The sequence below is a fragment of the Hoplias malabaricus genome, chromosome 2 (assembly GCF_029633855.1).
Source record: "Hoplias malabaricus isolate fHopMal1 chromosome 2, fHopMal1.hap1, whole genome shotgun sequence".
NCBI lineage: Eukaryota > Metazoa > Chordata > Actinopteri > Characiformes > Erythrinidae > Hoplias > Hoplias malabaricus.
In genome coordinates this window covers 22185209-22198405 of record NC_089801.1, presented here as the reverse complement: position 1 = coordinate 22198405, position 13197 = coordinate 22185209, and the positions used below count along the sequence as shown (strand labels likewise).

At 40.8% G+C, this 13197-nt stretch overlaps 1 protein-coding gene across 4 annotated transcripts in view; it reads right to left on the bottom strand.

Annotated features, from left to right (window-relative positions):
- mcc (MCC regulator of WNT signaling pathway) overlaps positions 1-13197 on the bottom strand; it is a 122206-nt gene that overhangs the window by 41739 nt on the left and 67270 nt on the right. For all 4 annotated transcript variants that reach the window (XM_066659232.1, XM_066659231.1, XM_066659233.1 and 1 more), the window contains 3 exons: positions 11916-12064; positions 7182-7345; positions 4825-5031 (listed from right to left, as the gene is read on the bottom strand). In XM_066659232.1, coding sequence (XP_066515329.1) covers positions 4825-5031; positions 7182-7345; positions 11916-12064 — 520 coding nt within the window. The remainder of the gene's footprint in view (positions 1-4824; positions 5032-7181; positions 7346-11915; positions 12065-13197) is intronic.

The window sequence follows — 13197 nt, the reverse complement described above, 5'->3', positions numbered from 1 at the left end:
AATCCCTGTCCCAGATGGAACATAACTGACTTGATTTATATGTCCATGAGAATACCTTTAATGGATACTCATTGTTTCAGCTCCATGGAGTCCAGGTTTGAAGTAATAACTGTAAATATTAGATATAATAATACCCCCCTTATCCCAAGCAGTAGTTCACCAGAGAAGACATGCTCGGGTCCGAAAGTTAGTTTTTTTTAGTTTTGAACATGGAGCTAAGAGGCGAGCAAGCGAACAGAAATAACATTAGTTTCTACCGGACATAAGAAGCCTTGGCATCCTTCAAAATCTCTGTTGGCCCGGTCCCCTGATCAGGGAACAAGATCTGAAAAACTGAAAGTACAGATGCATATGTACGGAATAAAAAGAAAAAATTCAGTCCACCTTCCAACATGTGCTTTTGGACTGTGGACTGTATTCTGTTCAGGAGTCTTGCAACCTTGGTGCTCTCAGGTGAATAAGGCCCTCCATGTTTCCACAAATTTCAAGGGGAAACAAGTAGCCAAAACATCTCATGTTGCACTGTCCACAGCCACAGCAACACACAGATGCAGACCTTTCTGTTTTACTTTCTTTATATTTCCTGTTTTTCTTTTCAAATCTAAAATACACTATGCTGCCAAAAGTATTCACTCGCCTGCCTTTGCACGTATATGAACTTGAGTGACGTGCCGTATGATGCCAGCCCACCCTTTGCAGCTATAACAGTTTTAACTCCTCTGGGAAGGCTTTCCGCAAGTTTTTTAGGAGCTTGTTTATGAGAATTTTTGACCATTTTTCCAGAAGTGCATTTGTGTGATTGGAAAACCTGAATTCAATGATTTTGGATGAGTGAGTGAATAACTTTGGCAACATAGTGTAGGATAACAGGTTATTTTCTGTTTTCCGTTTTCCTATTTCAGAACAGCCATAGAGGAGAATATCACATGCTGATCGTCTCCAGCGCCAATGCGATAATGGTTTATTTGAGGCTCTGTGATTTTCCTGGAGATCATTTAGCTCAACAATCCCACAGACACCATCACACTCTGCAGCACTGAAGAATGGACTGTTCTTTATTTCCAGCTGGGAATGACATTCTCTGTTTCAATAACCAATTTATGTTTGTGGAAATGCACTAAACGGTTCCAAATTAAACTCTGTTCTTCAATTGTGGAAAACGATCATCAGGATCCCAAGCTTCCAAATGATTAAACAGTGTAATTAAATGGAAATAATGTAACACAGTAGTGAACATGGCCCTGTTCCATTGTTGGTGGAGTGTGCTGCAGTGTTTTAGGTCTTGTACATTTACAGACATTATTTCCGAAAAGATTGTTCATTAAAAGGTTCTTTAGGGATTTAAATCTGGTTCTTCTCTAGTATTACTCCAGTGTAACCATCCAAATGCCATGAGCTCAGGAAAGAATACCATGACATAATTTCTCAAAACGATTACATATCATCATACTGCCCAGCCCTACTCTGGGTTCCATCACTGGTCCCAGAGGACTCAACATCCATACCATACTCAGATGCCATTAGCAAATGGAGAGCAACTCATCCGTCCAATTAGACTGCAGTGGGACAGATTTCATTACGGTTCTGGGCCATATGGGACAGGGCCGTTTCTGCGGGGTCTAGAGTGGTCCGCCTGAAGCTGGTGTTTACCAGGGGGCGGCCAGAGCGTCTGTATGGAAAGCCTTTAGCCTCGTTTGCTCAATGTATCTCGCTGCTAATCCGGTTAGGCTGCTAAGTATCCAAGTCCAGCCTGTGGAAGGCAGCCAGATTTGATTACCACATGCGTCCAAACCAGGAGACGTATTGATCCAGAGGATTTCAGGGTTTTTTTTTGTGGTGATCTTTTGAGATATATAGCCTTGTACTGAATTCTTTCACTGTGGATAACTGCATTATTATTTTTTTAAACCTTCCCAAATAGATCTATCATAGAGTTTTGTCAGTGGTCAGTTGCATGAGGGCTATATTTGAACTCACAGCCCACAGCCTTTGAGCCCATACATACCCAGAAGACCATAATAACAGACTGGGATCTGTGACAGAAGTTGGTTTGATTGGGCTTGGTGTCCACAGGTCAGATGCTGTGTGTGTGTGTAAACCTCTCCCTGTGGTCAGCTCCTGCTACTGTGCTGTATGTTTCTTAACTTTTTATTGCATACCACAAAAGCCATAGACAACTAAAATACACTTTTCCGGTGCTTGAGGCCTTTGATACACTAAAGCATGAGCCTCTCTGATGAAAACACAAATACTCTCCACACATGACACTAGTCATACATACTGGAGTCATTACTGAGTTAGAACTGGAGAAGGTCTGATCTCTTTCCTGATTCAAGCCACGTGGGGCTCTGCTTTACGGTGATTATACCATTGATAATCTCTGCTACAAATTCTGACAACAAACTAAAACATAAAATACACAGAGAACGATAATCTAAGGCTATGACTTTCATTTATAACTGAGATGAAGAAAGCTGTTAAGTATTATTTTTTATGCTCCACATTAAGAGGTACCGTACTTGCAGAACACAGCACAAGTCTGTGGTGCAGTGAACGCAGACTCAGAGTTGAGTTTTATGCAGATTAATGCAGCTGCCACATTGCGTTTATCCGACCTGATGCGAGGAGACAAAACCACATCTGGTTCTGATTGGAAGGCAGCAGATTCATTCAATTCGTCCCAGAAGAAGCACCCATGCAGCAAGCAGATGCATGCAACGTAGTGAAATGCAGAGAGAAATATAACAATATATGTATTTAAGTGGAACAGAATATTTAGCTAAAATTACAGCCACTGTTTTGATTAGGTTTTACATTATTTGCACTTATGCTGTTATTTTTAACTTTTTTTTGCCATTTTAAAACAAAAATTTGTGATTTTTTTGGTTACCTTCCATTCATTGTCGATATATCGGCTACTGATATATTATTTGCTGATATGTGGATATGTTTGCTGGTTTTCAGTCATTGTTATCTGTCCGATACTGGAATTTTAGCCGATATTACAATCGATAAGTTGGTGCCTTTTTTCTGTTAGTGCATACCCACCAACGCCTGTAAATACCCAACTATCTCTGCTGTGAGGACGTTTTTCACAGTTTCTGGGGTTAAATTTCTCCATGGTGAAAACTAATTTAAAATATCAGTGACACTCAGTACACACACACACACACACACACACACACACACACATATATATATAACCGTGTGAACACACACACACACAGCAGATTAAATGACAGAAAGATACACTCAACCACCACAGTGCAGGAGCCATTCTTATATAAAACACATGAAAATTGATATAGAGTCATTCAGTGTCATGATTTATTACTGAAACATGATGATAAACGATTACAAACACTCACTCAAGCACTCTCTCTCTCTCTATGAGCCACTCTATTCCACTCTCTCCCTCACTCTCCAAAACAAACCTGGTGCTGCACTAATTAACGCCCCTCTAGAAACCATTCATGTGGAACCAGTAGTAAATCTTTGACAAACAATGTAAATAAACTACAAATAATATACTTAAAAGATCAATTTTTAAAGCACATAGTTATACAAATACTGAAGAAAAGGCTTGTCTTATGACAACCTATGAAATAGAATTTGTTTTGCTTTAATCCAATGTGAATGTGCTTTAATTAGAAAAAATTTATCGGATATTAATATTGATATCAGTGTTCTCCCTGTGTCTGTGTGGGTTTCCTCCGGGTGCTCCGGTTTCCTACCATAGTTCATTCATTCATTCATTATCTGTAAGCGCTTATCCAGTTCAGGGTCACGGTGGGTCCTACCTGGAGTCACTGGGCGCAAGGCAGGAATACACCCAGGAATACATCCTTCACAGGGCAACAAACACACTCACACCTACGGACACCTTTGAGTCGCCAATCCACCTACCAACGTGTGTTTTTGGACTTTGGGAGGAAACCGGAGCACTCAGAGGAAACCCACACGGACACGGGGAGAACACACCAACTCCTCACAGACAGTCACCCGGAGCGGGAATCGAACCCACAACCTCCAGGTCCCTGGAACTGTCTGACTGCGACACTACCTGCTGCACCACCGTGCCGCCCTCCTCCCATAGTTAAAAAAATAAATAAATAAAAGAAAAAAAAGAAAAAAAAAACACATGTTGGTAGGTGGATTGGCGACACAAAAGTGTCCGTAGGTGTGAATGTGTGTGTGTTGTCCTGTGAAGGACTGGCGCCCCCTCCAGGGTGCATTCCCGCCTTGCGTCCAATGATTCCAGGTAGGCTCTGGACCCACTGCGACCCTGAACTGGGTAAGCGCTTTCAGATAATGAATGAATGAATGAATGAATATCGGTATCAGCTACTCCATGTTGCTAATTATCAGTCATTGTATCGGCGCAAAAAATTAAAAAGCGGTGCATCCCTAATTTATTGTTTTATTATCTGTTGTGAATATGGAATGGGACGTTGTAATTTCAGACTGTATCAAACTTTCATTCTCTGCTTGAACAAATATAATCAGTTTTAATGCACCTTATTCTGAGGAGGCTGTAATAAGTCTATGTATCTATGTGGCTGAGTTACTCAAAGCGTTGCTCAAACTAGTCTTCTTCTCAAACTGTCTGAAATCTCTGCGCTGTCCAGAGAATAATATCAAAGAAAACAAACAGACCCAATAAAAATGATCAGCTTTGGTCAAATGTTTAATCATTATTCTCTATTTTTTTTAAAGCACCAGACTTTTTGGGCATATCTTTAGAGCTCTAACATTTTACAGACCCCATGTGCAATCCACAGAGCTGTGTGTGTGTATGTATGATGAGAGCTGGGTGAAACTCACGCGTCGGCGGAGACGGTCTCTCTCTTCGCGGATGGCGCTCATGGTGGCTTTGGTACGGTTTAGATCCTCCTCTTTGCTGCAGAGCATTGCCGTCAGACTCTCATTCTCCTCTCTGAGCCCTGCCAGCTCCTTCTCCCAGCGCACTCTCTCCTCACACAGGCTCGGGTAGAAATCCCGGCCTAGAGCCCCCTCGATCTCCTCCACTGTCTGTAAAGCAGACACACAGGTACGATGCTAAGCGTGCATTCATTTGAAGAAGATCCAGTCACCTGTGTTTGTTTTTAGAAGATGGAATAATGTAATTAATTAATATTAATCAAATATGTATTCATTTTTACTCATTTGCTAGTTCTGTAAGCTAACAGCCATCTGCGATGGTGATAGATGGCTGTGACATTCAGGGATCAAATCAGTGTACACAATATAAAGTGAACTATGCTACACTGTAAATATTTATGCTATGTATAATATGCTAAATAATAAAGTATTAGTGGTGAAGTAGGTTAAAGACATTAGCCCAGATCCCTTTAAATCCCTTTAAATCAAAAGAATCATTACTTAAGAGCTGTTCTCTTTGCAAACACTGAACCTGCCTTCTGATGACAATCAGGTGCTGCTTTCTTCAGAACGGTCAGTGAAATGGCTCTTTATCCCAGTTACAGAACAAAACCCGATGTTAAAGTCTGCTCGAGTGTCTCTTAAGCTGCTTCTTTTATTCCCAGCAAGTTGACATCAGTCTGTCACTCAAAGAGTTGTGGTTAGCTGCTCATGCCTAGGTTTTTCCCTCAGAATATAAATGGAATCCTTCACACAGGAAAAACTATTATAGAATTAATAATACACTGCTGCATCATAAATTGGCGATTTAAATGCATCTATTTTTTTTTTGCAACTGTAGAACTGATTATAACGGATTGTGCTGGGTTTTTCCAGAACTGCACGGGATAAAACAAGCATTGAGAAATAACAGCATGCAGTAAAAAGAGAGAAAACAAGAATGGAGACGAGAGAACGACTACAAACAGAGTTTCTGCTCCTCACTCCTCACTGCTGTGCGCTCGGGGTCAGGGTGAACATTGAGCGGCTCGTTATCATTTAAAGGAACAGGCGCTGACACTGACCGTTCTGATCAGGACTGTTTAGACAGGAGGAGAGCACTGCTGTGGTGTTTGATCCTTGTGGTATTTTGACCAGAGCAGACCACAGACATGTCATTAAAACCCCAGAACTGTGCAGAACATTGGCTGTACTATACATTGTGTGAAGCTTAAATGAAAACTAGGCCAACAGAAATGCTCATGAATTACTTGAAATAAAAATGAATGAATAATTAAAACTAAAATTAATGAATGGTCCTATCTTCTCCTGTATGGTTACCATTTAGGAATGTTTATCTTGGACAGAGACAACATATAAGTGATATATAGGAGGCAGCCAACCTTAATAATACCTGAATATGAGATGACCAGGGGGCTACTTTCTGGGATATATTTATTTTTCTACACAGACCGAGCCTAGTGATACATGAAGTCACATTAAGGTGATTTTCCATTGAAAATCACACACAGTCCAAGGGCTAAACTTAATTGGTGCCTGGAATACGTCCTGGAAAACCTTTCTGAGTGTTTGTTAGCAGAGGTTGAGTCACACACCTACAGTAAATGAACCCATCATTACATAGCCCTTGGAAAAGTGACTCAAAGACAGTAATGAGGACCTCCACAGTTAGAGGAGAAGAGGAAATGCCACCTTAACTCACTGCAAAAGCAAAACAACAGCTCAAAGACAGAAACTGGGAATCCTGCCACTATCAACACTTTTATCTGTGATGATGCATCCTTTCAGCTCTAAATTACGTTTCAGAGACACAGGAAATAAGATTGTGCTGTACACTTATTCCACTAGCATGCATTAACAATAATAATACAACTCTGTTTAGAGTGAATATTTATTAGGTATAGTTTCTCATGTACATGTCAATAGACTCCAAATCTGATAAGCCATAACTTCCCAGTATTAATATTCACTCTATAGCCGCAGGTCTGTGGACAACTTTCACCATTTCCTCTGAACAAATGGGGTATTAACAGGAACTTGCTTTTACACTGGGTGCTGAAACACTGGCATTCAGCAACAAAAACATCAGTGAGGTCAGGTTCTGGTGCTGGATGCTAAGTTCTGGATCTCAAACACCACTTCATAGCCCTCTAGTTGGCATTTGGCTTTGAGAATAGTGATCTTAGGCTCATGTGGAGTTGTATAGAATGTATAGAAATTCACTAATAATTTTTATGGACATTGAAATCTGAGCACGCAGTGTATCGTCCCGTAGACGGTTCTGTGTATAGCTGATTTACCTTAATGGCCAAGTCACAGTGTTGGCTGGCCGTGGTCAATTGCTCGATGTGTCTGTCCACCTCGGCCACAGACAGACTGCAGGCGCTCTTCTTCCGGCCGCACACGACGCTCTCCAGACCGGTCAACACCCGCTGCAGCTCCGAGTTCAGGTCACTGCAGTTATCTGAGGGGTGGGGGTAAGAGCAGAATGCTTAGATGACTTCATCCATCTGAAGGCGTAGCTAATTTGAAACATTAGGGTTCCGCGTGTGCCCAGTGATGGTTTTCCAAGTTAGCACGTGATTTCATTCACCACAGAAACACCCTGGCCACATTTCAACTTTATTTATTCTATATTTAGGTAGTGTGACATCCAGCATTAAAAGCACATCTATTGTACCATACATACAGACACATGGCTGTTGAGCTGAGCTGGTTAAACACTGGGGGCACAGACTGCATTGATATTAAAGCTTTACGGAAACCATCTATTGTGCTGTGGACTATTTAGGACAACCACAGACCACAACATCAGATTTCGGACTAAGTAAAAACATTTAAATAGTTAAAAACATGGTGTACAGTTTTGACACTACATTAGAAATATCAGGTGTACACGTTTTTATGTCTTAAAGCGTTTCTCCTGCACTTTTGTCATTTTATGTTTTAGTAAAAATGACAATTGTCATTTATTCAACCAAAAATTACCTAAAAATGTAGTATTTTGAAAATGTCAAGAATTAATTAGTCACTGAATTCGTTGAGTTCCATCAGGAAAAAGCACTGCACAAGCTTCTGATTGATTTATTCCGTTTTTGGGGATAAAACTGTATCCAAATAAACGTGATTTCAAGATGATTTCTATGTTAGCGACTGTGAAAGTAGCATATTAATACTTACATTTTTGATTTTATATCTTTAAAACTACACAACAGCTAGGGAATTTTTAACTAATTTGTACATCTAAATATTTCTCAGGGTGTATTTGTTTATTCTGTGTATTAACAACTAAACTGAAGCATGGTGAAATGTGACACTGAATCATGTCCTAAAACACTGCAAAACAAAACTGATTCACTATCAGAGATTTACACATGGATTCTTTCCTTTATGTTCAAGGATGTCCAGCATTTCTGTGCATCACACACTCATTCATTTCATGCCTCATCAGGACAACGTGTGGTGGGGATTTGATAGCTTTTCTTAATGCCTCTTTGATAGCTTTTCTTAACACCACGGAGGAAGCCACGGGTTTTTGTGTTGAGAACAATACAACTGATTTCATTCAAAACAATCTAAATACAGCACGTTGAGATGCTAATTCTTCAGTCAGGAGTAAGAATACAACCACTTTCCTTCCCTTCCTCTCTAGTGTGATGCATGTACTTTGCTGTGTGTGTGTTTTATAAGGCTTTCAAAGGGCAGAGTATTCTGTTAAAATCTGTTTCTGAAGCAGGAATTATTATTTGACAAAAGAAAAATTAAACTCCTTTTATTTCTCAAGATGTTTTTTGCAGATTTCAAACTCTTAAAACTGGACAAATTGCAGTCTGCTAGGAATATGGTTAGAAATATAATATAATGGAATATAATGCTGTTTTGAGTGGAGGGAAAAGTGCTTTTCAGTAAAAAAAGATCATTCATTCATAGGATAAAAGCAGCCTTAAGCATCAAAACGTTTCCTGCCTGTCTATCACAGTGTAAAAGATGCACAAGGCTTCTTTACTGTTGGACACATTGTCATTGTGCACAGCCATTCAGAGAAGAACTTAGGCTGCTTGCTTATTTATTTATTTATTTATTTATTTATTATCATAAGAAAATATCTGATGTCTGATTGTGGAAGGCTGTGACATAACATGAACCAAGATCTCTTAATTTCAGCCATGTTAGATCACACAGAAATGAGTATGCCATAACTCAAACTCCGCCTCCTCGTGTTCATTGTTAATTTCACATCAAACCCAGTGTGAGCCCTGGTCACGGATGTTTGGGACAGCTGTGGTCTGAAAGTTAGAGGCGTAGCCTTGGTACTCAGTGGTTGTCAGTGGGTCCGGAGCCTACCTGGAATCACTGAGCACAAGGTGGGATCACGGCCTGTCCTTCACAGGGCGGCACACTCTCACATTCACTCACACCTACGCGCACTTCTGAGTCGCCAATCCACCTACCAACGTGTGTTTTTGGACCATGGGAGGAAACCGGAGCACCCAGAGTAGACCCACGTGGAGAACACATCAAACTCTCCCTCTACAGTTGCAGGGTGTAATTCATATTTACAGCACTGTTATGGTTTCTTATTTTAAAATTTACATAGTGCAGTTTCTGCAGTGCTGAGCCCAGGGCAGCAACAAACAGAGACTCTATCCTCACTATTGCAGGTCAGTGAAGCATCACAATGATTTTGAAGCTGTAAAAATACGACTAAGTGTTCCTTTAAAATATTTATTCCTAATTCTTTGTAGAATGTACACCCAGTTATTCGTCATTTACAAATTCCCCTTAGTGAGACACCCCCAATGGCGCCAGTGTGAGTCCTGGTCATGGCAGGATGTTTGGGATAGCTGTGGTCTGAAAGTAGTTTTGGACTGTGGGAGGAAACCCACGCAGACACACCATATCCTCACAAACAGTCACCCCGAGGAAACCCACGCAGACACAGGGAGAACACACCACACTCCTCACAGACAGTCACCCGGAGCGGGAATCGAAGCCACAACCTTCAGGTCCCTGGAGCTGTGTGACTCTGACACTACCTGCTGCGCCACCGTGCCGCCCTGTTTTGTCATGATTCTGAACAAAAATGTGGAAATACGTTGGTACATAACATCATTTTACATGATGCACATAAATCCACAACCACATTTAGAAAGTACAGCAGTAATGACACACACATTACTCTGTAATTCTATACGTACAAAAGAAAAGTGCAAAAGAATGCGATAGGCAAAACAAAAGTGTGATTGTGGGCGCATAATAGCCGCTTCCAGTCGGCCAGAGGCGGCAGATTTGTGTGTGTGGCTTATAACGTCCCGAATAAAGAGAAAAACAAAAGGCCTTGCAGGCTGAAAGAGATTTTAATCAAAGAGGAGGGTAATGAAGGGCGCGATTCGATGAGCCGCTCTTTAACTGTCCTTTAGGAAAGATAGTGGGGAGGACGGGGACAAAAGCGATAGCAGCTTTTAGAAGAAGAGTGAAGCGTGATTGCCATGGAAAACATTTCCAAATCAATTTCCCACTCCGGGGTTAGAGAGAAATCTCACACAAGGGCATGGACCCAATCCACACAGCACAACAAACCCAAGCTGGCACTGGTCTGTGTCCGTCTAATGGCCGCCACTGAATCGCTTCAATGGCTTGATTCTGACTCAACACTCAACCAGGGCCTACAGACAAAAGCCAATATAAGAAAAATGATGAAACCTGGATTGGTTTGAAGTCAGGGTTTTATATAAATGGGGTTCTGTGTGGCCTATCGAATAGAAACAAGAAAATAATACAGCAGAAGATGAGATAGAGACGTGTTCCTGTCAATGCTGAGACAAAAGGTCAATCCAATACAAACCAATGACAATCAGACATCCTTTACTTACAGATTTCCCTCGAGTATCGCGCCTCTACAGTTAGAGCTACACTCATGACTTAATGAGTGTCTCTTCGCAAATGGAATCAGCTTCTGAATTTTTGTCCTCAATACCACTGACATAATACTGAGGAAGATCCTTTTATTTGAAGGAACACTGGGTAAGATTGGGTTCTTCTGCTCATTGACTCCTCTACAGTTCAGTCATTTGTTCATTCATTGTCTGTAAGCGCTCATCCAGTTCAGGGTCGCGGTGGGTCCGGGGCCTACCCAGAATCACTGAGCACAAGGTGGGATCATGGCCTGTCCTTCACAGGGCGACACACTCTCACATTCACTCACACACTCACACCTACGGACACTGAGTGGCCAATCCACTCACCAACGTTTGTTTTATGACTGTGGGAGGAAACCAAACCACCCAGAGGAGACCCACGCGGACACTGGGAGAACTCTTCCTCTACAGTTGCAGAGTGTAATTCATATTTGCAGCACTGTTCTGGTTTCCTAGTTCAAAATGCACATAGTGCAATCTTTGTAGTGCTGAGGCCAGAGCAGCAACAAACAGAGACTCTGTTCTCACTACTGCAGGTCAGTGAAGCATCACAATGATTATTGAAGCTGTAATGTAAATGTAAAAATACGACTAAGTGTTCCTTTAAAATATTTATTCCTAGTTCTTTGCAGAATTTACCCCCAGTTATTCGTCATTTACAAATTCCCCTTAGTGAGACACCCCCGACTGCCTTGGGAGTGTGAGGGCGAGCACATGCTCCCTCTGAGACACATGAGGCCAAACCAATGCCTGTCTCTTGTGGCAAGTTACAAAAAATAGACACGAAGCATAAAAACACATTTCTTACATTTTAAACGCAATATTTCAAGCGCAAGTCAAACACAATCATAACATTTGTGCTGCAGATAATTTAACAGATAATTAAAAAGATATATTTCACATCAAAACATTAAAATCTTTTGTGTGGTAGAGATTAAAAATGTATGAATTTGCATTTTTAACAAACCATGAGGGAGAAATCTAATTATAACACGCATCATTGGGAGGCTTTGTGAGTTACTGAAAGTACAGGAATATGGCCATGACTTTGATCGTGTTACTACAGGAATCTGCCCAAAATGATAAGCATGTAACATGTTTGACTTGGCTGCTCACCCATGTCTGCAGTGACCAGTGTTGACTGGTTTTCAGGCAGCGACACAGACGCCTGGTCGGGGTCTTGATCCACGCTCCGCTCGTCTTCGTTAGCTTCCTGTTGGCTGTGACTAAGCTCAGAGCGTAATTCTGAAAACTCATCCTCCTCCCTAATACAGAGAGAGAGAGAGAGAGAGAGAGAGAGAGATAAATGCTTACAAACACAATACTTGACCACCCAGAATCTAGACTCCAGAGAGCAGTAATAAGGTCAATATGACAGTGAGACACATGAAAGGCTCAGAGGACAGAACATCTCCCCAAAAGCCACAGAGACAAAGAGCACAAAGACATGACTACAATAAAAGAATAAGCTCCTTTCAAATATGGAAACGGTTCAGGATATGGCTGCAACTATTGAATATTGTTGGAATCGAGTATTCGTTCATTGTTTTTAATCGATTAATCGAGTATCCGGCCGATTTTTTTTTTCATCGATTAAGCAGTCGACCCCCCCCCCCCCCTTGATTAATCGAGTATTCAGATAAAGCATACTTTTGTGTTTTTAAACAGCTATATTAACAGTGTTATGGAAAATGAAAGGCCTCTTAAAACGAGCAAGCAATTGGCTGTTATTCATGCAGTCATAAATTAATTTGCCCATATGTTGCATTTATTATTACTACCTAGATATCAGTCTGTTAAAGAATAGACTGTTATTACTGGTCTATAAATGTCTTAACGGTGTAGGATCAGTGTATTTATCAGATCTGCTACAGAGATATGAGCGGAGCAGAGATCTCAGATCAGAGCCTCAGGTGAAAACTAAACATGGAGAAGCAGCGTTTAGCTTCTATGCTGCTCTTAAATAGAACCAGCCGACTGAGAATATTAGAAGAGCCCTGACTTTAGACACTTTTAAATCAAGACTGAAATATTCCTGTTTGAGCAGCTACAGCTCGGTTTAAAATACTCTGCACTTTTATTCTGTAACAGCACTTTAGTTCTGTTCTTTTATTGTATCATTTTAAAATGTCTGAATCATTTTTATCCTGTTTTCTTTTACTCTGTTTATTTTATATTTCCTTTTATGGCACTATTTTAATTGTTTTAATGGACTTTTATGATTTTTATTCTTGCTTTTAATTTAATAGTTTTTTTTCTGTAAAGCACTTTGAACTGCTCTTGTATGAAAGGTGCTCTATAAATAAACTTGACTTGCCTTGCCTTATGTAAGGTGAAGGTGTGTTTTGAGATGTAACCTCTCAGTGTGTGTGTGTATACACACTTTGCATTCGGTTCA